General features: G+C 26.9%; 1 protein-coding gene across 2 annotated transcripts in view; it reads left to right on the forward strand.

Moving 5' to 3' along the window:
• Nucleotides 1–26,453, forward strand: part of LOC101237025 (uncharacterized) — a 46,129-nt gene extending 19,676 nt beyond the window's left edge. Inside the window, exons 3-10 of one of the 2 annotated variants that reach the window (XM_065804180.1) lie at nt 47–112; nt 5,678–5,770; nt 5,861–5,938; nt 10,908–10,997; nt 11,066–11,134; nt 11,316–11,408; nt 25,953–25,998; nt 26,186–26,302. In XM_065804180.1, coding sequence (XP_065660252.1) covers nt 47–112; nt 5,678–5,770; nt 5,861–5,938; nt 10,908–10,997; nt 11,066–11,134; nt 11,316–11,408; nt 25,953–25,979 — 516 coding nt within the window. In that variant the 3' untranslated portion in view covers nt 25,980–25,998; nt 26,186–26,302. Of the gene's footprint in view, nt 1–46; nt 113–5,677; nt 5,771–5,860; nt 5,939–10,907; nt 10,998–11,065; nt 11,135–11,315; nt 11,409–25,952; nt 25,999–26,185 lie in introns of both variants that reach the window. The other variant, XM_065804179.1, reaches the window with a different exon arrangement.
• Nucleotides 26,454–26,673: the final 220 nt, after the last annotated feature.

The raw sequence follows: 26,673 nt of genomic DNA on the forward strand, positions 1-26,673 counted from the left end.
AATGCCTAAATTGTCTATATTATTTAAGTTTTTATTTATTTTAAAGGTTGAAAAAATTTGCCCATGCTCCATACCTAATAATGCATCAAAAGCATGTCAAGATGCTGTAAAGGTAAGTAAATGATAGGTAAAGTTACAATGAGTTCCTAATGCTTTAACAGCAGTGGGCTTGTTTTAAAAAGTCCATGCAATACTTTTTAAAATTTTTTTATAGATTTCAGAAATAGTATAGATATATTTTATATATATATATATATATATATATATATATATATATATATATATATATATATATATATATATATATACATATATATATATATATATATATATATATATATATATATATATATATATATATATACATATATATATATATACATATATATATATTTATATATATGTATATATCAATATCTTTCTATATATATATATATATATATATATATATATATATATATATATATATATATATATATATATATATATATATATATATATATATATTAGGGTAATGACGTTTTGATTTTTTCTCTCAAACATATCCTGTAGCACAAATGAATGAACTTTTTTCTATTAATGACTTAAAAGACGTTTATTCCATTAAAATATTGAAAAAAGTCACGCACAAATCACCTTGAAATGTTATTTATGTAGGCATTTTAGCATTTTATGTAATTGTATTAACAATATATATATATATATATATATATATATATATATATATATATATATATATATATATATATATATATATATATATATATATATATATATATATACATATATATATTTACATATATATATTTACATATATATATATATATGTGTGTATATATATATATATATATATATATATATATATATATATATATATATATATATATATATATATATATATATATATATATATATATATATACATATATATATATGTATATATATATATATTGTAAATACAATTGCATAAAAACTATATATAGTATAGATAAGCATTTTATGTAATTGTATTGTTAATACAATTACATAAAATGCTTATGTATACTGTATATAGCATAAGTCATGAAACCAACTTGTGTAATAATTTATGTAGCAGAGATATGTATCAAACTTTCCAGAATATCATGTAACGCTGTGCACTGTCAGCCAGGACAGTGACATCATGGTGATGTAATTGTTTGGGAAGTTTCTGTAGAGTTCTAAAATTTTCTTCAGCTGTTTTGCAGTCTGCTATAAACTGTTATAAAAGCAAGTTTTTCAAAGCGGATAGTTGAGTTTTAATTATCTTAATTTGGTGTCAACATTATTATTGCCTAATTTTAATTATTGTGAATTCTCTATAGTTCAAGTATAAAGAGATCTTTGTATTAGTTGGTAAGTTACATTTAACTCTTTCGCAAATTATAATTGAGCATATAATATTTTATTAGTGTCTGCTTTTTCATTTTCTATAATCGTTATTTTCTTCTATTAAAATAAAATGTATTGACCATAACAGTTCAATTGAAAACTTAATAACAGTTTCTTTAATTTGTTATGTAATTAATATTGATGTAAAGGCCTTTCCTATTTCAGTTGCTGAATAGAAGACAGCATGTCGTTTAAGAAGAGCTCTTCTAACACGGAGAAGAACAAGGAAACCTGGACAAAGAACTTAGTACAGCTCCAAGCCCCATCAAGAAGAGGCAACGTGGCAATTTATGAAGCACCCTTGAGCAAACAGAGTCGCATGCCCCTGAAAAACTACATCATTGGGCGCTTCAAATTTCTTGAATCCACTGTCAAAGACAGGAGAGAGAGGATCAGTTTAATTGCTATAAAGCTTAAAGACCTATGGAGCAAAACATTGAACTTCCCGCATGTATCTGATCAAGCCATTTGGGAACAATAGAAAAAATTCTGAAAGACTACAAGCGCTGCAGAAAAAAAACAAATTTTTACTCATTGAATGAACTGTTTGACATGGCCAAGATAAAAGACAAATGATTGTGCAAAGAGGATGAGAACCTCTACAAACTGCAAATTGAGAGCAAAGGTCACGTTGGTTATTCGACTGGCAAACCTGCTAGTGCCAATACCATCCACCCATCCAAGCGGAAGTGGGCAATGGAAGCAACTGTGTCCACACTTACCAGCTTAGCGCTACCTGATTGTTCTGAAAGTAGCACGGACTCATCCAAGAACAGTACAGACAGTACTTGGGAGAATGACAACGCAGCATCAATGAGTAAAAGGAAGCATAGCCCAATAGGCATTGCAAGATGTCTTGTTACATGCTCCAAGCTATTGTCCCACGGAGCAGCAGTGGTGTGCCTTTAGCTTTCTGGTGAGGGCATTGAAATCCCAACCCCATGTCAATCAGCAATCAACAAGGCTATCTACACAAGAGCTGCTCAGGTGAAGAAACACTTGGTGAGCTCACTTCATCTGGAGAAGTGGAGCATACACTTTGATGACAAACACATTAAGGGCTTTGAATATCAGGCTGTGATCCTCAAGAATGAAATTGCTAAAATTGAAAGACGGGAAAGCTCAAACAATCACAGAAGGACTCCAGGATGTGTTAGAGAAGTTCAGCCTGTGGGGATCAGTTGTGATGACTGTTGCCAACACAACAAATGCAGGCCTTGTTACGAGATTTCGCTGGGTAATGAAAATGCATAATGCATTTCTAAGTAACTCAACTCAGCAAATATACTTTGTATTGTTAGAAGTTATATTGCGTCCTAGCGTCTTTTCAAGTACCGCATTGTAATTCAAGTTATTTTATTAAAACGTTAAAAATCATACAAACAGTTTTTTTTTTCTCACAATAACAAAAGTTACAAATAAAATCTAAGTTCCTCTTTGAAAAATCATTTTTATTATTTTTTTCAAATATGAACTAAATTTTAATTTGAAAAAAATATTGTTTTTATAAAACGTAAAATAATATTTGTTTATTTTCTTATAATTTTACAGTTGGTTTATGGTTATTTTATTAACTGTTAATAATTTTTTCTTATTTATTTTGTGAACTATTTTTAATAATGTTTTTAAACAATAAAGAGTTTTTTTTATTATTTATCAATAACTGATAACATTTTTGTAATCATAATTTATTTTCATAAATTAAACGAACGTCATTAAAACTTTACGTTATTGAATTAACAATAAACAAATTATCTTATAAATAAAATATTTACATCAAAATAAATTGTGTATTTGTTAAACTATTATGACAAAAAATAATTATTATATTTAAAAGGAATTTATATATTTATTTCCTTAAGATAAAACTTAAAACACTTTATTTTTTTAACTAATTTTTAACATTACCAAAAAATATTATTAAACTAAATGTTTCTTTAACAAAAATCTATTAGTTTACAATTGCGGTTAAATGCTTTTACTTACGACTTTATTTCTTCTTAATAAACGTCACGTCAACAACATCAAAAGATAATTTAAATATTCTAAGAGATAAAAGTTTTTGTTTGCGCAAAACTGCTTTACGTAAAGGCATATTGTCTTTTCGCAGACAAAATGCGAGCTGCTTAACGCTTCTTAACAAGGCCTGAAATGTAAATACTGGCAAAAAGACAGGCATTGTTGTTTGGCTGCAGCAAATGTTCGAAGAGAAAGGTCACCTCAATCCCAAATTCATCAGTTGCCAGCACCATGTGCTAGACTGCATTCTTCGCGTTGTCATTGATGATGAGCTCCATGGGTCATCTAAATCACCAAACATCGAGTATTTCTTTGTGCAGGATTTGATGAGCAATTATGATAAATTGAAACAGCCTTTAGCAAAGGTAAAACTGAGATTAAGGAAACAGGCGGCTGGTGAGATAAAATGAAGTTTCTCTACCACCTCACTCGTGTCACTTAACTGAGAGGAATGAGATCCTCTTCGTGAGTTTTGAACAGATCCCAAACATCAGCAATGCACACTGGAACTCTCGTGCTATTCCAGCCCTTCTTGCGTTTATTCTGAGGCCAGAAAGCCAGATTAAGTTGCGTTAAATATGTTCATTCATTTCTTACTCATGGGCTGACCATTGATTCAGCAGTCAATTGTTCTGTGTTAACGATTTTGAAGAACTATCTGAAGCTCTGAATGACTACCCAAAAGCTTTCAATTGCTTGAAAACCCACTGGAAAACAGATGAACTAAATTGAAGCAACCAGTGCTGCGAGTGTGCCATCAAAGTTATGCAAGTATTGCACAACTCCTGTTGCAATAAGGTCAATCTCCCACTGAGATTCATTCTCTCTAATGACATTATCGTGATTATTTGACTTCCTTGTGCATTTGATAATCATATATAATGTTGTATGCATGTGACACTACAGCTTGTGTTTAATTTGTATTTGCTTACAGTGACTTCAAAAATTTGGCCAAAGAGCTAATAAATAAAATTCTTAACATCATTTTGTGCTTGAATGTAACATTTTGTTTAATCTTAAATGAAAGCTCATCAAACTATGATACAGGGAAACAAGGTTTTATAAAAGTCATTACCCTAATATATATATATATTTATATATATATATATATATATATATATATATATATATATATATATATATATATATATATATATATATTTATGTATATGTATATATATATATATATATATATATATATATATATATATATATATATATATATGTATATATGTATATATATATATATATATATATGTATGTATATATATATATATATTTATATATTTTATAGTATATATATATGTATATATATATATATACATATATATATATATATATATACATATATATATATGTATATATATATATATATTTATATATTTTATAGGATATATATATATATGTATATATATATATAAATATAAATATATATATATATATATTTTTTTTGATGTATCATAATACTAAGGTTACAGTGTTACATACAAAACATTTAATTCAGTTGAACTTTATATCTTAATTATTTTTCCTAAAGTAAGCTTAATCTAAAAACCTTCAAAAACAATAAACCTTCAAAAACAATAAAAAAATTTGACAAAAAACCCTTAAAAACCCAAATATAAACGGCCTTTTGAGTCACATTAGTAGCGTGTAGGCCAGCATGTTCATTTTCTTTAATAGCTTGATTCTGTTAAGAAACAAAAACAAAAAATCAATCAAAGTGTTTGCATTAAACAATTTTAATGTGTGTAAATATATGTATTACCTTGTTAAAAAGTTTAACATAGGGATACAATGTTAAAACATGTGGTTTAAAATTTTTTTTAATGTTATTGTACGCTGCAAAATATATTTGATGTCTTAATGCATCTTGGTTCTGTCAACAATAAAGTTGTTCACCATATGTATTTTGATGAGTCAGCTTTTACTTCGACTTGAGATTATAAGTTAAAAGTAGAATTACACTTTTCTCATTTCATTAGTATAAAAATTAATATTAAATCAAGTATTATTCAATATTCAAAAAGTTTAATAATGAGTTAAAATAGGTCACTGTTTTTTATTTAACAGTAATCTTGAACACCATATTTGCATTTTTTTAAATTTTAATATATTTATATTTTTTGTTAATAAAAAATGAAATAACACTTTCAATTTTTATTATTGTTATTTTAGTGTTTGGTTTATATATGTAGAATTAATGTAAAAGTTATGTCATATTGTATAAAGTTCTCTTCTTGCGTAGTGGATGATTGATGAAGGGCTGGCAAAGTACTCAGTGTATAAAGAATATGGAGTTGAAGGGTCTATTTGTTCAGTTCTTTATTATCTAAGTCAGGTTGTAACCTCTGTTTCTATTACATTAAGTGTTAACAATAGTTTTTTTTAACTTTTTTTCAATAATGATTATAATTATCTTAATAACTAGGTAGAAAACAAATGCCCGAAAGAAAACTGTAAGATTCCAAACAGCAGCGTCTTTCCACAATGCAAAAACAGGTTTTTGGTATAAAATTTTATTTTTGTAATGATTTTATATTGGGCAAATAATAAACATAATAATTAATACATAATTAGCAAAAGTAATGTAAGTTGATTCATGTGCTATAAAAAACAATCATTTACTTTTTTATTTCAATTTTGTAAAATGTTTGAAACATTAAATATTTCTAGTTATTTTTAAGTAATTTCTTTTAAATATCATTTAAACGTTTTTAGTAACTTTAATTAGCAGTCGTATCACAGTGGTTAGGGCGCTTGCCTCAGAAGCTAGAGATCCGTGGTTCAGCGCCACCTCTGGGCAAGTTTTATATCAACAATAAGGAAGTGCGAACTTCCTTTTAAATGCTCTTATGTGGTGCTCTGTTATAAGTCTGTAAGGACTTTTTAAATAACCTAAAAAAAAAAATGAAAAATTTATAAAATTTTTGATTCAAAAGTTTTATAAGGAGCTAAATTCTCAGGATTCACAACCGATATTAGTATCAAATGTACAATTCAGTGCAGTTTGTATTTTAAAATGTTTAAAAATTTGTTGTTTTTTTTCCTACCTAAAACTAATAAGGTTTGTAACTTATTAAAGCTCCCCATATTGTTATTTTCCTTCATTTTCTATTTCACTGTATGCAAAAACTATTTTTAAAAACTTGCATTTGTGGAACCATTATGCTTATATTATGGTGATATATATATATATATATATATATATATATATATATATAATATATATATATATATATATATATATATATATATATATATATATATATATATATATATATATATATATATATATATAGTAGTATATATTTGTTACTACAAAAGTAAAAATAATTGACTAAATACAAATACAAATAATATATATATATATATATATATATATATATATATATATATATATATATATATATATATATATATATATATATATATATATATATACATACAGAATGCAAAAAAAATAATCGTACACTTAAAAAAGAAATCATAATTTTAAAGATTGCATCAAAAAAATAAGTTGTCCGTTAAAATATTTAAAAGTTTTTTTTAGATATCTTATCAAGTATTGTTTTAAGAATTTATTTGTGTATTGGTGAATTAATTGCTTTTCAAACCTTTTGCATTTTACACAATGGATGCATAAAATTGACTGCAAAAAAAAATAATCGTACAGTTTAAAAATAATGTCAAATTGATCAAATTCCATGGAAATTAGTATTGAGTGGGGTCTTTCTTAGCATTGATGGCCTCATCTAGTTGATTTGTTTAAATATCAAACTATAAGAATATATGTATATATGTTTTTATTATATTACGGTTAAGGGTTATATTACATATTACGATTAAGGGTTGTTATTATTATATATATTATGTATATATTACGATTAAGGGTTGTTTTGGAAGGTTATTTTAAAATAAGTATTTAGATTTTAGAATATGTTCCGCTTTAATCTGCTTATATCATGGCTATTGAAATTTTATTTTGATTTGAATAATATATATTATAACATAATAATAATAATAATAATAATAATAATAATAATAATAATAATTTTTTTTTTTTAAAGAAGTTTTTTACTTTTAGTCTGTTAATGTTGTTTTTTTTATAGTGAACTTGTGATGGATAAAAAAAAGTTATCCCTTACTGTGAATGAAATCTCATTTGTAATCTCATTTTTACTGTGAATGAAATCTCATTTGGGATTAAAATTGGTGGTATATTTTGGATAGAGAAATTTGTGACTGAGCATTTTGATGCAAAGACAACTTGAAAGAAGCTATAATAACGGCATGGGATAATAAAACAACAGAAGAGACCCAAAATTTGATAAATTCAATGCCAAATCATCTAGATGAGCCCATCAATGCTAAAAAAGGCCCCACTTGATACTAATTTTCATGGAGTTTGATCAATTTGACATTATTTTTAAACTGTACGAATATTTTTTTTGCAGTCAATTTTATGCATCCATTGTGTAAAATGCAAAAGGTTTGAAAAGCAATTAATTCACCAATACACAAATAAATTCTTAAAACAATACTTGATAAGATATTTAAAAAAAACTTTTAAATATATAACAGACAACTCATTTTTTTGATGCAATCTTTAAAATTATGATTTCTTTTTTAAGTGTACGATTTCTTTTTTTGAATACTGTATGTATATATATATATATATATATATATATATATATATATATATATATATATATATATATATATATATATATATATATATATATATATATATATATATATATATATATATATATATATATGTATATATATAGTTGATAGAACCAGAGGGAGTTTGTTTGAGCAGTGATCGTGGTAGTATTTGTAAAAAAAATTAAGAAATAGATATTTATTTGTAAAAAAAGTAAGAAAGATAGAGAGAAGCGCAAGCTTGGGAGATGAAGTCCAACTATGTTTACAATGCATTTTTGGACCTGTCTAAATGAGAAAGAGCATTTGAAGAATCATCTCAAATATGAAAATACTCCATACATGAAAAAAATTAAAGATTTGTAGGGGTTTAGAGGGATGATTTGTAGGGGTTTAGAGGAAAGATTTGTAGGGGTTTTGAAGAGAAGCAACCTTACAAAACAACAACTTTGAAATTATATGCAAACCATACATACTTTGAATGTATGGTTTCCATGAGAGGTCAGTAGTGAACAATAATCCAAGAAAACATAAAGTAGAGGAATCAGTGAGAGGGCTAATGTTTATTAATATAGGAATGTCCACAATATTATGATAGTTGTTTGCAGTAAATAGCTGAAATTTGTTGGAGTTAAAACTAACAAGTTACTGCAAGCCTCATTCTGTTACAAAAGCGAGATCAAATTTGAGTATTCAGGCTACCTGTTCTAATATAAGGTTGAGTTGTCAGCAAATAGAGCCACTTTAGGTGTAAGGTATTCAGGAAAATCATTAGTTTATGTAAAAAACATAGCAGGGCTGAAGCTAGAACCTTGAGGTACCCCAGAAGTTACTGGAAATGGAAAAGAATGCTGGTCTTCCAAGATGACTTTAGTAAATCTGTTAGAAAGAAATGATTTGATAATCTCAAAACTTTCATAGATACATCATATCAAGCAAGTTTGTGGAGAAGACCAGCATGCTAAACTTTATAGAAACTTTATATATGTCAAAAACAATAACTCTTGCCTTGCAGCCTCCATCTAATGCACAATAGAATGTTTCAGTCACATTAGTTAGCAAGTCAGCCATAGTTAGGAAGTCACATTAGTTAGTAAGTCAGATATTAGACTATTGATAACTGAGTTATCTTTTAAACTATTAATAATCATAGTTATCAGAGATATGAAACTATTGAGAGCAGAGTTTTTGATAACATAGTTATTAATTAGAGTATTGTTATTAGGAATTTTACTGCTTTTATTCTTTTATTAAAAAGTATTGCTCTTTGTAACATTGTCTCTTGTCATTTAGAGCATTCAAAAAAACACCAGGCAAAGTTAAGAGATAAATTTTGAATTTTCTATTACTGAATATGATTTAGAGATTTAGAAGAGATAATTCATGAGAAGTCTCTTTTTAAGATCAACACATTTTTTTACATGCATATCTAACATGCTTTACAAAAGAAATAAAGTGGTCAGAGCTAATGGCGTTGTTTCAATGGTGTATCAGTGATTACAAAGCTAATCATTTTCACAAAATTATAAAAATATGAATTGTGATGAAGTTATAAGAATGAATATAAGAATGAAGTTATAACCATTCTTCTTGTTTTAGCTTTGCTGTTGTTGTGATGAAATTATAAGAGTGACATATTAAACATCATTCCTTTATTCAGTGGCCATTACTTTTCTTTAAAACCTACTTACTTTGTAAATGCAAGTTACAAGGGATGCACAGTGTTTGTAAACACATTCATTGGAGCAAGCCTAACTTAGTATGTAAAAAACTAGCCAAGTTCTGATCACTTAAGTGACAGAAGACTAAAGCTGTAAGTAATTTGTTAAGTAGAAATAACAGCTTTTTTTTGCAAGGGTTTAACAATTGCTATGCAAAGAGAGCAAAGTTTTGGCAATAGTATATTTCCAGATGATGCCTTATGAATCAATTTAATTACAATGATACAGTTTTGTAATAGTGGTCAACCCATCAAAAATCACTTAATCTCAGCAACACTGCTAAATGATCCTTGACCAGGGTTTAAATATGGTATTACCTCGTTACAATCCACCAAGTAATTGTAAAAAAGGAATATGATGTGCATAGTTTAAATAAATTGAAGAAATGGCATAACAGAAAATATTTTCATGACCCAAACAGAACTGCAGCTGTTTTTCAAAACTCTTAAAGATGCTTATTATATATTTTAAGAAAAATGCATTTAAAAAAAAAATTATTCGTAGAAACTCTTTGTAAAAGGTATACTCTTAAAATATATCTAAAGGGTATATTTCTTTTCTTATCAAACTACAGATTTTGACATTTTTTCAACCAGGCTTAAACATGATAAAGTCAAACGTACCTGTAATTTATTTGATCAACTAATGTATGATCAAATAAATTACAGGTACAAAGAACACCTGTTTTGTTCTTCTTTTTTTTCTTAATTACTCACCTTGGCAAGGCTGACAAGGCCACTGCAGTCGCAAAGGCTACTTTTTGTGGTTATAACCCTCTCTCAACTCTATAACTCCAAAACACAAACCTCTACGAACAAGGCCACTGCATGGAGAAACAAGTTGAGGGCAGTACTACCAGGGAGGTCATGCAAAAATTACATAATGGTTACATTGAATATGCATTATATAGCAATAAAATTGTGTTTAAACATTTATTTTTATTTTAATAAATAAGTAAAGATCATAATTTGTGGAATCAACAAAATTATTGAATAATAACTTTTTAGTTATGTAGTAAAAATTTCAAGAATTATTAGTTTTATTATATAAACTTTATCTAAGCTTTACTATTTATTTTACTTTAAAAAGTGGATGCAAGCATATTGGAAAACTAACCCATTTTACAAGTTAAAAGGAGTTGATGGTAGCAAATGTTCAATATTGAATTATCTTAGTAAAGTAAGAGTTTTCTTTTTCATTTGACATTGCTGAGTTATAAGATTTATTATACTTTTTTTTGTGTCTAGGTTGAAAGAGTTTGTCCATGTTCTATACCTATCAATAATAACTACCCAAAATGCCAAGAAAAATTGGATGTAAGCCATTAGGAGTTTTATTTATTAAAGTTTGAATAATTTGTATTTAGGTATAGTTTATATATTGTTTTTAATCTTATCTGTTTATGTTTTAGTGATTTTAAAATGTTTAAATTTAAATTGATTCTCTATGTTTTGTATAAAAAACACATTGAGATAAATTTTTTTGTATGTTTTACAGTGGATGGTACAAGATGATAATTGGAAAACAGATAACTATGTAAAGAAAGGATATAATGGCAGCATATGTTCTATTCTTACATGGCTCAGCAAGGTAACCTAAACACTTAACATTTAACAAAATAACAGACAAATGTATAAATGAATAAAACATTGAAAGTAAAATAGTTAAATTTTGTCTCTTGTAGTATTGAGCTTTCTGCTTTCAATCTTGTTCACCAAGATTTCGTTTTTAGTATTGAAAAAAGAATATGATAGTTAAATCATAACAATTTAATTAAATGGTTATTCAAATGAAATACTTTTAAATTTGCAGATACAAAAGTGTAAACTTCCCTAAATATTTCATGAAATAGCTATTTGAATAGTTAGGAATTGTTGCTAAACATTTCTTTAAAATGATTTATAATCATCCTTATTTAATAGGGGTAAAAATGAAAGATAAAATAAAATTTTTTACTTTAAACATAGTTTTAAAGTTTCCTATCTATTACACGCCATAGTGGAGTTTTAAATCCAAAAATAAATTTTCATGAAAATTAATTTTCTAAAAAAAATTTATTATTTTTTAAAAAAAAAACTTAAAAAATGCCAGTCTTAACAAAATAGAAATAAAACTAATAGTTTTTTAAAAAAATAAATGTAATGATTTTTTTAAAAAATCAGTTTATTATCTTTAACAAAGTTCTTAAAGAACTAAACTGGTTAATAAACTGGTTTAAAAGAAAATCATTGCAATTTATTTCGATTTTTTTAGACTGTGGCATTTTTTTAGAGACAATCTTTCTGTGCTCTTGTCAACCAACAATATATTCTGGTGTTGATATTCATTGTGGTATGTATCAACATATTCTTGGATAAGATCGATTTTTCTTTCTGCACAATCATTAGTGACTCATAACCCACTTGCAAAGCTACAAAAGTCTTTATAAGATGCAAGTTCCTGAGGTGTCTACCTCAGTCTGATATCACTCCCTGATAACACTAGTGGTATTGGTAATAATAAACAGAAGCCAACTCTCCTCCGAAATTAAGTCTTCAAGTTTAGTAGATTCTAAAATGGGTATCCTCCCAGGATCCTCTAAGCTTAAGTCTTTCCTGTCAGGTACAGGAAATGCAGCTTCCCTATGACAGACATTTTGGTAGACCTGTCAAGATCCAGATCAGCCAATGCAATAGTAGCACACTTTGGGGAAAAATACCAAATATGGTTTCAAAGACTTTTTAATAAAGCACTACCATCATCATCATCATCATCCCACTCCTTTTGGATGATTTTAGCAGCTTTGTATGCCTCCAGGTCTTTTACTACTGCATGTTCAGTTTTGCTAGATTTGAAAAATGAAGAAGCGAATATGGGACAACAATAAAGTTAGCCTTAAAGACTATAATCTTCTGATCATCACTCAGGATGTTAATAAAAGGAGACGTAATATCCAGAAGACCCAATTAGATGCTGTCACACATAAAGATGGCCTTATGGTTAGCACCTGGTTAGTACAAACGAAAATTTTCAAGCTTGAGAGAATTGACATAGAATGCAAGGTGTTCCACCAAGTGATTGTAATTTTCTAGGAAAAACATTTTGCTCAAGGGAATAAGCAATGAATTTCCTAGACTTGAGATATAAACCATGAAGATCACTTTCAATAACCAGCTCACTTTCAGGAAACTTTATGATTTCTTCTCAACTCCTTCTTAACTAACTATTGGGTAATAACTATTCATCCAAGTGTGATTTAAATTTCTATACATCTGTTTAGAAGGTCCCACAGTTTGTTCTTTAAAAATAGCTTTGATGTTCCATTTAATATGGATCTCTGCAATATGTTGCTAACACAAGAGTCAGAGAACTTGTTGTCCCAAAACTCTGACTAGAGTTACAATTGCTCATGATTTTTTTCCTGTATTATACCAGATTCTGGAGTACAATAGCCATACCATTTGTTTTTCTACTGTCCACAGGAAACAAACCCAAAAAGAAAATCATTGTTTGATGAAAATTCAGGACTTGTAACTGATACTGCTAGTCTATCAATAAGAACTCTTTTCCTCGATTCTTCTATGTGCTTTAGAATTTTTCTATTAAATTGAAGTACAAATGACTTGTTCTTCATTGTTTCCATTTACTCATTATGATTTTATAGCCTGAACAGATTTTTATCTTTAAATTTAATAACTTCATTAATAAGCAGTCTAAAACAGATTATTTTATTATTTCAGTATAAAAACTAAAATATTAAAACAGTATCATTTTATCTTCAGAATGAATTAGTTTGTACCTGCCTCCTCTGATCAACTCTCTACTTATCCTTAATTCTGTGATCTCCTTCAAAATAATTTACAATGCTAAAGACGAAGAGAGTTTGATCTCTTAAACTGATACCAGTTCTCATACATGTTGGTGTGGTTGCAGCATTCAAACCTCTCTAGTGATCTCCTTGTTTACTTCTAAGGCTGAGGGACCAGATCTGTATTTTAATTTAGATCTATCAGGTTTATCAGCCAAAGTTGGTTTATTGCTAAGAGAGAGAGAGAGAGAGAGGGGTGTTAATTAAAAAATATTGGAATACTTTTAAAAGATCTTAAAAAACATTATATCTAAAATTTTTCTTTTACATTTTTTAAAAGGTGGTTTATCTTCTTTACTAATATAGTCCTGAACTTTATTGTTTGTTCATCCTGGATCAATAAGAACCAACCGATCTGTTTCAACTTTCTTCCTCAGCTCTTTGTGCCTAGTGTATCCATCAATCGTCCTCTTAATCTAAATAAATCAAAACTTTTGAAATTTAATATTTAAAAATGTTTAAAGATTTGACAAATTTTAATCAGATTTAGCTTAATAAAATGTTTCTTTCTTTGAATTTGATTTTTCAATGGTGAGATTTAATTTAATTAGTAAATGACCTTGTGTTGCACATTCAAGAGGCAGATTAAAGGTTGTTTTACTTATTTTTTCTGGAGAATCTGTTATAAAATATCTTATTTGTTAATGCAATTATCTTTTTTAAATATGTAAAAATGTTGATGAATGTATACATTGATACAAAAACGAGTTATTGAGTGTGCCAATAAAATTTGCTTCTATTGGTTTGCTTGGTCCTTTGAAGTTTGTTAAATAGTCATCATTCCAAATAATGTTAGGATAGTTAAAATTGCCTGTGAGTAATAGTCCTGAAAAATGGTTACTATTGATAGATTTCTTAGCCAAAGTTATACAATTTTAAATTTCATTGGCAGTTTTTTCCATCATTTTTGGTTGCCGGTATATACAACCAATCAGCAACTTGTTACTGATTGGAAATGAAAGCCACAGTTGTTCAGAATGTTTAAAAGTAAAACAAGAATGAATTTGAGAAAAACTTAATTCAATTACATTTAGGCAAGTTCTTGAATAAATAGCAACTCCTCCATGACCATTCTCCTATTGAATTTGACCATTCTCCTATTGATTTACCATTTCCTATTGAATTATTCCTATTCATTATCCTTCATATATCCTTCGTTATTCCATATATCCATTACTCCATACTTCATTACTTCATTACTTCATTACTCATTACTTTCTTACATTACTTCATTACTCATTACTCATTACATTACTTCCTCATTACTCATTACTCATTACATTACTTCCTCATTACTCATTACTCATTACATTCCTCATTACATTCCTCATTACATTCCTCATTACATTCCTCATACTCATTACATTCCTCATTATTCCTCATTCCTCATCCATTCCTCATTCATTCCTCATCCATTCCATTCCTCATCCATCCATTCCTCATCCATTCCTCATTATTCCTCATTCCTCATACTCATTACATTCCTCATACTCATTACATTCCTCATACTCATTACATTCCTCTTTATTCATTACATTACATTACTTCATTACTTTCTTACGTTACTTCATTACTACATTACTTCATCACTCCATATATCCTTCATTATTCATATTCATATTCCTACTGAATTACCATTATTGAATTTGACCATTCTCCTATTGAACTTGAATAAACAGCAACTCCTCCATGACCATGACCATTTCATGTCTGAAAAAATCATAATTTTTTATATTTGGAGATGATAGTTCACAAAACCATGTTTTTGGTATAAATATGTCTATAGATGTGAAAAGAGCAATATCAAATAGTTCAAGGAATTTTTCTTTGTTTAAAGATGTATAAAGACATTTAAGCTTGAGATAGTGATACCCATTTGAAAAGTTATTGTTTATATTTATAAAATTTATAAAATGCTTTTTTTTATTGTTTGCTATTGATGTTTTGCTATTGATGCCAAAAGCTTTTTATTTGTTGAGGTTTTTGAGCACCAGCTGCTTTTTGGTATTGATGAATGGGTATTTTTCTTTTCCATTAAATAAATGGGTCTGTGACATCAATGCAGTCTGTGACATCTGTGACATCAACGCAGCAGACCCAATCACTGCAGATGACAAATCTAAAGGGCTGATCAAGAATATCATTTTTACGTAAATCTTGGTTAGCCTCCTATCTTTCTTTGAATAACTTAACAAACTCAGCCATAGTTCTTTCAGATCAAATATGGATGTTTTTATATATACCTTAACAAAGGTATTTGGCAGCTGCAATTACTTGGTTGCGTGCTTGTTATTTTCAAATTCAACTATAACTGTTGGTTGCGGCTGTGTTTTTACATTTATTTTTGGTTTGAACAAACTTCGACATTGGTATGTATATACAATTAAAATAGTCATTCAAGGTGCATACTGTTTGTGCTTTATTAATGACAACAATACCATCTTTATTTTCAACTACTTTAATGTCTAACTATATAAGTGTTGATTTACTGCTTATATATTTATACAATGCTTTTTATATTTCTTTTTGTTTTTATCATTGACTTTAAATTACTTTTTATTTGCATACTTTTTTTTTATTATTATTACTCTCATTCTTCAAGTCATTATTATACAAGTTAAGCTTCTTAACTCATAAATAAATATTATTTTTGCTTTTTATTGCTTGCTTCAACTCACAGTTTAACCAGGGATTTTTTTGTCCATAAGCTTTTAATATTTATGACTTACAAACTAACAACTTAAAAAGATTTTATAACAACTGTTGATAGGTTTTTCAGCAAAAGATTCATTCTAATCAATGTTTAGCATTTATGGATTAATTTTTAAATAGTCACCTATCATATAATTGTTTAAAAATTATTTTGTTTGCTAAACTGAAATTAAATAGAATGCTCACCATCTTAACAGATGGTGAGCATTCTTTATAACTCTAAGTGGTGGTCACACCTACTCAAGTGGTGGTAAATGAGTCATGTCTGAAACTCTGTTGTTATCATTGTCAATTACTAAATCTAGAATTTTAGTCATTTTGTTCAAAGATTTTTGAAAATTTGGTTCTTGCACCATTTGTTTAAAAAAGTAGTTTTCTGAACAATTTAAAAACTTATTAGATTGATATTCATTATCACCAAACGAGTATGCATTTTCATTACTCCTTATAATCTTGTCAAAATTTAATTTGCCTGAAAGCCAAAAAATAATTCTCAATTTTTGGCACTTAAATATACTACTTAGTATACATTTTTTGCACTATACATTGAAGCTATACATTGAAGCTATACATTGAAGCTATACATTGAAGCTATACATTGAAGCTATACATTGAAGCTATACTATACATTGAAGCTATACATTGAAGCTATACATTGAAGCTATACATTGAAGCTATACTATACATTGAAGCTATAATTAAGTTTCTTGGTTTCGTCTGAAGGATTATAAATGTTCTAAAATAATAATATTTTTTACCAATTCTTCTTCTCCAATTTAGAAGCGTACCCATACTAATTCAATATTCTTAGAATTGATTTGGTCAATACTAACTTCAGAAATATCAATTGAGTTTTTAATATAAATAAAAACTTCATCTCCCACTTTTTTATCACAATCATGCCTATAAAAATGATATTTTGTTATATTTAAATCTGGCATTTGTTTAAACCAAGTCTCAGAAAGAAAAAAAATGTTTGGCTTATATGTTGCAAGTTGTGCTCTGACTTCATTGATTTTGGTAATAAGTGACGACAGATTAGTTGACAACACTTTAAGACTAGGAGTGCTAGTGTGTTGTTTATCTATTAATAATAATCTTGTTTAACGTGACCATAATTTATATATTTAAAGTGTATAGTTCTATATTATGGCTATCAAAACCATATACAGGTTCTGTAACCCTTTTGATATCATTTCTGATTGACAAAGCATTATATTAATGTCTAGTAATCACTGTTTGAATTGATATTACTGTACATGCTTAATTGAGATTCTAACAATTTTATTGTCCTGAATCTCATAATTTATATAATCACTGATGCCTTTTTTTTTAATTGATCATATAATTTATTTCAAGATTAAATCAAGATTAATAAAAACATTTTTGAACTGTTTGTCTATTCTTAAAATCACATTTTTTTCTTTACTTTTTATTTTAAGTGTTTCTACATTGGGTGATTCTCTAGCATTCAAATCAGGCATATTTCATTTTGGTTTTATTTGCAGCAACTTACTTCAAAATTTATTAAGGTGATGGATTTATGAGGTTGATTAACTTTCATGTGATGGTTTAGCTGTCTCAACTTTCAAACTTTTGCTTTCAATGCTAGATTTTCAATTTCTAAAGACTTTACTCTAATTTTATCTTCTCTTTAATTCTTTTTTTTTTGGTTTTCTTTAAACAAATTTTATTTTTATTTTGTATTTTTATTGTAACTGTCATAATTGTCATAATGATTGTTTCACCAATTCAAAAGCTAACTCCCTGCAGCAGTGGATTACCTCTGAGACAAAATATTTAAATTTACTTTTTAGTTAGCTTATTAACACAAATAGAACAAAGTTTAGATGTATTATTTTCTATTTAAGTCTACATCAAATGCTGTAGTGGTGTAGTGGTAGAGCGCTTGCCTCATAAGCAAGAAGTTCTGAGTGTGATTGACAAACTTTTGTAGGATTTGAACTTCACATCTTCAGATTATCTGTACTATGCTCTATCTTTTTGTACTATACATACAAAACCTTTATCCACCAAGCCTGATTTGAGTAAAAATTATAAAAATTTTGTAAAAAAAAAATGATTGCTGAAAAGATTATAATCTGGGAAAATACCAATCTGTCTTAAATATTGTGCCTTTAATGCAGAAAAGGACTAGAGAGGAAAGATCTCAAATTATAACATATAGTATGGATGTCACATTTTTACAACCTTGTAGGCAAACATATAAAATACTGTTATTTAAGTTATTTATAAAGATTTAATTTTTAGATTTGAACACCAAAGCTAAATACAATTTTTTTTTTTATTAGTTACAAAACTATCAACAGTAAAGATAATAAAAAGTGGTTGGTCTTAGTGTCATTTTTTATGCCATTTAGCAGAGAATTAAAAATAAATTTGGTAAAAAACCATCAGAAAATCAGACCAACCTGAATGTACTGCTTTAAAGCAGCAGTATGTACTGTTTTAAAGGAAAAGGTCAGTAGTATCCCTGAAGTAAAGCATACAGAAAAATGTTTTAAAATTACTACAGGTTGTCTCACCTAAACTTATAAATTTGATTATTTTATACCTAAAAAAGTTGATACTTGATGATTATGTTTGATGATGATGAAGTTCATATGTAAAAAAGTTTGTAAAATAAATTAATTAAAAAAATTCATACTTAAAAAAGTTTGTAAAATAAACTAAATTAGTTTAATGATAGACTATTTAGAAAATAAATTGTACTTTGATCAAAAATAAAATGTCATATAAAAAATATTTTATTCAAAAATATTTGTATCTTTTACTCTTATACATGAGACTAAACATATGGTCAAACTAACTAAACCTAACTTGCTGACTGAATAAGTATTTGATCTATTTTATCAAGATTAAAATAAGGAAATTAGTTAGTTAGTTAAAAATGCTGCAAAGTTATCTTCATATTAGTTAAAAATTTAGTATACAATTTAAAATATTCATAAGGTTAAATTAATTAATTTGTATACCAATTTCAATCGTTCAAAAAATTAATTTAGTGATAAAAAGATGTTAGTTATGTTTCTTAGGTAGGTAAAAGTTTTCTTAGGCCTAGTGAACTTTTGTTACAACAAACTATAGAACAGCAAGAGTCACTAATTGCTAAATCTGTTTTGTTTTTTTAATTCTTTTCTAATTTGCATTAATTAGTTTTTATCTAACAAACAAAGATTTCTCTTTTCTTTTTTTTTTTACCTTTTCTTTCATATTATAAAAAAAAGATTTCTAGGATTCACTGCAAATTAACCTAGGTTCCTGAGTTAATTTGCAGTGAATTAGATATAAGATAAGCTTATATCTATGGCTATAAACCACAAGATACCAAATATGATTAAGGGTTGCAGAAAAACTCTTTTTTTATCTATTTTACCTCATATATATGAACTTTATGTAAGCATAAAGTGACTTCTTAGAAAACTTTTTATAGGTTTTTCAGACTATTCATGGTCATAAAGTTTAAATACCACTCTTTGAAACTGAGATTTTATTGCCAAAAGAAAATAAAATAAAATTAGTTCTTTGCATCAATAGCACTAAAAATCAGTTCTTTGCATCAATAACAACAAAAATAGATGGTAAATGTAAACTTAGTCAAAGATTTCAAATTTTATTCCATCTTCTTTTATTGGAGATGCTTATGAAAAATCATTAAGAACTATATAATTAACTTGTTATTATTGAAAAAGTTCTCTTTGAAATGTTGTTTGAGAAAAAAAAGTTTAACTTTTATGTCATCTTATTTAAAGTTCATTAATCTTAACAGAGAATTTTTGGATTGAAAGCACATTAACACAAGTTAAAAGCAATGGTTCAAATTCACTTTTAAAAAAATGTTAATCTTTTAAATTGATTTTTTTTCGACACATGGTTGTTTATGGTGCCAAATAAATCAAGTTCCTAATATCTTTTAAAAAGTTACAGAAGGATGTTTTTTCAAAACTTTGTAACTTTTGTAAACTTGCAAAGATGGTGTCAAAACATTCTCAAATTATTACAGTAATTGTTGAAACAATAACAATTGTATGCAACAATTGTATGTTATATATTTTTTTTACAGAAAAGATGAAAATCATGTAAACATAAAAAATGTAAATCATATAAACTGAAAGGTAAACAAATAAAAAAAAGTGTAAAGAAAAATACTTTTTTAAATTGTTTTCATTATGTAATCTTTCCTTTTTTTTCAACATATGAATAAATTTATTATGAAGTTTTTATGTTTTTATTGCTCTTTTTATTAATATTTAAAATGATCCATTATATCCAAACATTTATGACTACATAAAAAAAAATTAACGGTTTTCAGACCTACTAAGTAAAAATACTATTTAAAAAGTCTTGATCTTGTTCAGGCACACTGTGTGCAGTTTTACTTTATATATGCAAGTTTAAGCCAAGAAAATCATTAGGTCTTTTCAACAAGAGGAATCCATAAAATATGTATGCAGTAAAACTGTTTATTTTACACTCCCTCTCCATGGGTATAACCATCTGCATGTTTCTATTAACTCCCTCTCCCTTTGCATGCATACACATTATTCATCACAAAATTAACCTTCAAAAACATTTTAATAATCTGATGTTTTTTTATTTTTAATCATCAGAGAAGAAAAGTAGTTTAGAAAAAATAAATAAAGTATTTGGAAAAATTAACAACAAAAGAGGTTCAACCTACATATGTACTAGCTCTCTATAACACTCACTTCCCTTTCAAATACTTGAACGCTTTTGGATAAATCTGAAAAATAAAATTATTTAAAAATTCAGTTCTGATTTTTCTATTACTACTGGTATTTTTTCTAAACCATTCAATTTGTTTATAAACTTTTTTAATGACATGCCCCACCACAGCTTCTAAAAATTCAAAATGTCTTCTTATTAGCAAATGCATAATTTTTAATTATTCACTAATTAGTTTAAATAATAAACAGTAGGAAAAAACCACAATCAAGTTATTCATTAGAAATAATAATTCAAACAAACAAAATGTATTTAAGTTTATTACAATTACAAAATAAATAAAATGTAGTATGATGCTATTTTCAAAGAGATTTTATGTAAGGTTCCAATTTCAGTTTCAGATCTCTCTGTTCTGTAATATCTAACCAATTTCTTTTTTAAAGCAATAAATCAGTTATCAAACTAAATCTGCATTTAGCTAATTATGAAGACAGAAACAATAATAGTTTTTTTACTCATTCTGTTTTACTTGGATATTTCATTTTAGTTTCTTCAAAAAACCCTGCCATGAATTTTTCTATACTAAATAATTTTTTCACTGACTCGTCATTTTGCATTTCTGCTTTTTCTTTTTTGTACTGCATACTGAAATATGAGGTAAATTGATAGATTGGCAAAGTAGGTAAAACAGTAACCATTCATCATGGACAGCAGTCATGAAGCTAAGCTTTACATACTTCGAGTACTGCTGCATTTCTTTCTTGCTTGCACTACTTGGCTGAAAAAAAAGATAATACTTAAAAATGTACTGGGAAACTGTTTCAAAAGTTACGTTGAAAATATATTAACTCTTTCAGATTTTTTGTTAATTCATTTAAATAAGTTTTTTTTTTAGTAACTGAATTTTTTTTATTGCCTCTAAACAATCATATTACTGCCTCCCCCCCCCCTAAACAGTCAAAATGCCCCCTGTTGGGCATACATCCTATGTTGACAACTACTGATTTATTACTTCATTCATAAATGAAACATTATCTAACTATTCGAAATTATCTCACATTGTTCCAACACTTAAAATGACTTCAAAGTTGAATGCACTAGTTATAAACTCATTTCAATTTTGTCTAACATTAGTAATTTAATTTTAGTATTTCTATTTACATTAATAAGTTCATAGTAAGTCATAAATTAGTAAGGTTTTTGTGAGTACTCTCTTTTCTGAACTGTTTTAACTGTTTATAAAAATTTATTAATAATAAGTATTGAAAAAATCAAACAAGATTTTTATACTAAACATTTGATACATCATTATCCATTTATAAAAAGCTTGTGATTATAAGATTTTAACTTTTAAATTATAAATCTGTAGTGTTGTGACTGGTTTTGCTTTTATTTTAGCTTAATTCATCTTGACCAAAATTAAAATCTAATTTTTTATTCATCTTATAAGGGAAAAAAAAAATTTTAAATCAAAATTAATATTACAAAAGTAAATATCTTGAGTTATTGTGTTCTTTGCATTGCTTTATCTCATCAGTTGTTATGTTTATCCAATCAATAGCAACTATACTCAGGTTCCTACAAGTCCTGGAAAATCCTTGAATTTGAAAGAAATCCTAAAAGGACTTTGGAAGTTCTAAATTTTTGTCTTTATTTTGAAAAATCCTGGAAAAGTCCTGAAAAAGAGCAGCCATGACGCAGTGGTTAAAGTTTTGGCTCAGAACCAAAAGGTTCATGGTTTGAAGCCGGTTCTAGCCCAATAAAGCAACATTGGTAAGGAATTAGGTGTGAACTTCCTGTTTAAATGCTCCTGTGTGGAGCTCTGTGGTAAGACCAATATGTCTTCTTGGAGCATTTTGATAATATAAAAAAGGAAAATAAAAAAATAAATAAAATTAAATTTGATATATGTCAGTTTATTATTGTTTGTTTTTAGTATCTCCCACCTTTTTTAAAAACTTTTTTTTTTTAAATATTTAATTATTATATGTTTACTATTTTTTGTTTATAGCTTTGTATTTCTTTTTATACTATTTTTGTTTAAATCAGATTATTATTATTGCTGTTTTTAATATTTCTCATCTTATTATATTAATTCTATATCAAGTTTTTTTATATTTCTTGCATATTTATTTTACTTTACATATATATAATAAAAAATTAGAGAAATTTTGGCTTCTAAACTGTTTATACTTTTTAAAGTAAAATGGCTTCATAAAAAACACTTTTAACATTGGTTAAGAAAAATACAGACTCTATTTTGACTTGCATTTATTTTTCTAAAAATATTAATAATGCTATTATGGGAGAAGCTGCTTTAACATCACTTATGATAGGTAAAATACACACAGAAGACTCTTTTTAGCAAGAGTATCAAATTGATGATCCCACTTACTCTGTTTTTGTTTTGGAGCATGTGTCAGAATGCTAAAATCAAGCAGGACACCAAAAAACAATAGATAAAATGCTGATAAACACATCCACACTTGAAGCTGAAATTCGTTGGGTGCTTAATTTTGTTTCTTCTAAATATTCAATGAATTCTTTAACTGAATCTGGAAAATTATTTTTGAAATATTTCCAGATAGAGACATTGCTAATTTGTTTCTATGTAAACCCACTAAGACTATATTGCAATATTTTGAATTGCTTTTTTTTTGAATTATCTACGCTATTTAATCTTTCATATTACACTGATTAACCTTCATATTACACTGATTTACTTTCATATTTTACACTATGACTTTGATCTTTACATGGGCAATCTTCCATTAATTGTGACTTTAGCCTTAATAAACAACTTCTTGTAGAAAATTAAAAAAAAAACAACCTTTTATTGTGCTCCCTTTTATTAAAGAACAATTGCCTTTAAATCTCTTTGATAGTAACAAGAAATATTGATACTAACAAAGTAATGTTCTATATAAAGATATAAAGAATATTAGAATTGATATAAAGAATATTTAGAATCACATGGAGACAAAAAAAAAGTGTCATAGTATGAATTCAGAACAAAAAATCTTAGATGATAAGAGAAAAAAGCAGTTAAAGCAAAGTGCAATCATGCAAATTGAAATGACGTCTTGAATTGACAAGTCAGATTTGGGAACCATAAATGCTGAAAAGCAAAGAAGCTTTTTTGAAAGAGTCTTAAAAAAACAAACTTTGATCGTATTAAACAAAAGGATATTATACAAAATAGTTTGTGTAAAGTAGAAAAGAAAAAGGTGGAACAATGTTGAACTCTGAGCTGTTTAATTTTAAAGGCATAACTTATTTTTACATGATTTAGTTATAATGAGTAAATTCATTTAAATTTGTTTTAATAAATTTACTAATGATGAAGCAAATGCCCTGGAAAGTTACCAAAGTTGACCTGGAAAATCCATATAACATAACATGAACGACGTATAGCTTATAATTGTTAAGAATAACTGCAGTAAAATATTTTAATAATGAAATATCGAAAGTTAAATTGTCTTAACATTTAAAATAGATAGAACTCTATAATTCTCATGCAACTTCTATATAATTCTTATTTTTGTAAATTATAAAATATCATTTTTTTTTTTTTTTTTTGTAAGTTATAAAATATGATATTTTATAATTTACAAAAAAATTATTCTCAAATCTTTACAAATAATGTTCTGATATAGTATAAAAAAGTCTAACACCATATTTGTCTAATTGCAAATGTAGTTTTGTTTTTACTAACTTTCTCTCGTATTTATTGTACAATAATAAAATAAACCTTGTGGCGTTTTTCTAGTTTTCAACAAACTGTTCCTGAACGCTACTGCAGTATGATCTTTAATAAACTTTGTTTAGCATGAATGTCTAAGATTGAACGCAATTTTTATGCCTTTTCTCTGATGAGTTTAAAAAAACTTTTTGTAGATATGTTTATGAATAAATTTCACTTATAATATTTGTTTTTTTAATGCGTTTTTTTTGGTTATTTAAGTGCCCCAAGACATTACAGTTTTATCATAAAGTATCATGGTAGAGTATTTTTCTTAATAGTTCAACCTGCCTTTCTTAACGGTATCACAAATATGGCTAGAACAGACTTTTAACCTCGAACCTTTTAATTCTAAAGCAACCGCTTTGTTCCGTGGCTGCTCATTATTGTAAAACTAGAAAGTTTATAATTTTTTCTTTGAGGCTGTTATATGTAGCAGTTGTTATTGCAAAGTACTCAAATCCACTTATCATTGTTTCAAAAAAATACTTTTATTGCTAACAAGTTTATCACCCATTGAAAAAAAAGTTTATAAATTTATAAAGTGAGAAACAAAATTTTTTTCTTTTGATTATTTTTGAAATATTTAAAATCTGAAATGCTACATTATTGTGTAAATATTTATTCGTTATTGTAATTCTGTTCTGTAAAAGCGTTTTTTATTATACATTTGACTCCACAGTCAAATGATTCATATTGTAAATGATTATTCAATTTCAGAACAAACATTTGCACAATTATGTTTCAGAAAAACTCAAACAACTGACCCCATGTTTGATTCTGTATTTTAGTATTAAACAATATATCAACACCATTTAAGTTGTAGTTTCCAATGTTTATTTTCAAAGCATTAGACCATAGTATAAAAAATTTAAAATAAAAGCGGACAACTCAGGTAGTTCATTTTTTGTTTCAGCATGTGATTTTGAACTAGGTCTGAGACAACCAGATGGTTTCAATAAAAAAAGGACCGACCCTTTGCTTAGACATTTGTATGAGTTACACCATTTTTATCGGTCATTAAATTGTTATGTTTGTAATTATTATAGCTAGTATTATGAAAGTTATTATTATTACAATTGTATTTTTTTAATTTTTTTATTCTTGTTTTCTATTGGTAATTAAGGTTGAAAGGTTTTGCCCTTCACTCTAGCGAACAAATGGTTTAAAAGGTAATGCTATGTCATTTGATTTTTGTTGTTATTGTTAATGTTTGATCAGGTGGGTACTGTAGCAGTGACTGCAGGTTGCTATTAACCTGATCTCAAGACAAAAGTAACATCCTTAGAATCCTTGCCACTTTGTGTCACTAATGTGTAAGGTACACCAGACGCTACCCAGAATTTTTTGTTTTTTCAGAATATTTATACGATACAATCGTGGAAACATTAACATCTTCAACGATATATTGGTTAGATATATTGGTTCCTTTTTGTATTTGTGAAAATAAAAAGTGTTCAGTTTTTAAAATAATAATATATATCTCTTTATCTCAAAAATGTAAATAATTTCACTCGTGAATTGTTTGTGTTAATCATATTACCATATACTTTTTTTTTTTTACGTTTCTATGAAAAGAAAAATATTTGTAACTATTATTAATAAGAAATAGATCTGGTAAAAATTATTTTTTGATTTATAGATATATTGTAAAATAGTTATAAAATCTTTACAAATATTATTTTAAATTAAAACTAGACCATAAAAACATCAAGATTGGCTTAAGCCACCTGGCAAGAATCTCCACGCCATATGCTTTAAGGTAGCCATTAAGTGTCATAACTATACAGCCGACTTAATATATTTGCAAACTTAAATAAAATTATTTTGCTTAAGGAAAAAAAAAA

Source organism: Hydra vulgaris, chromosome 08 (assembly GCF_038396675.1).
Source record: "Hydra vulgaris chromosome 08, alternate assembly HydraT2T_AEP".
NCBI classification, from domain to species: domain Eukaryota; kingdom Metazoa; phylum Cnidaria; class Hydrozoa; order Anthoathecata; family Hydridae; genus Hydra; species Hydra vulgaris.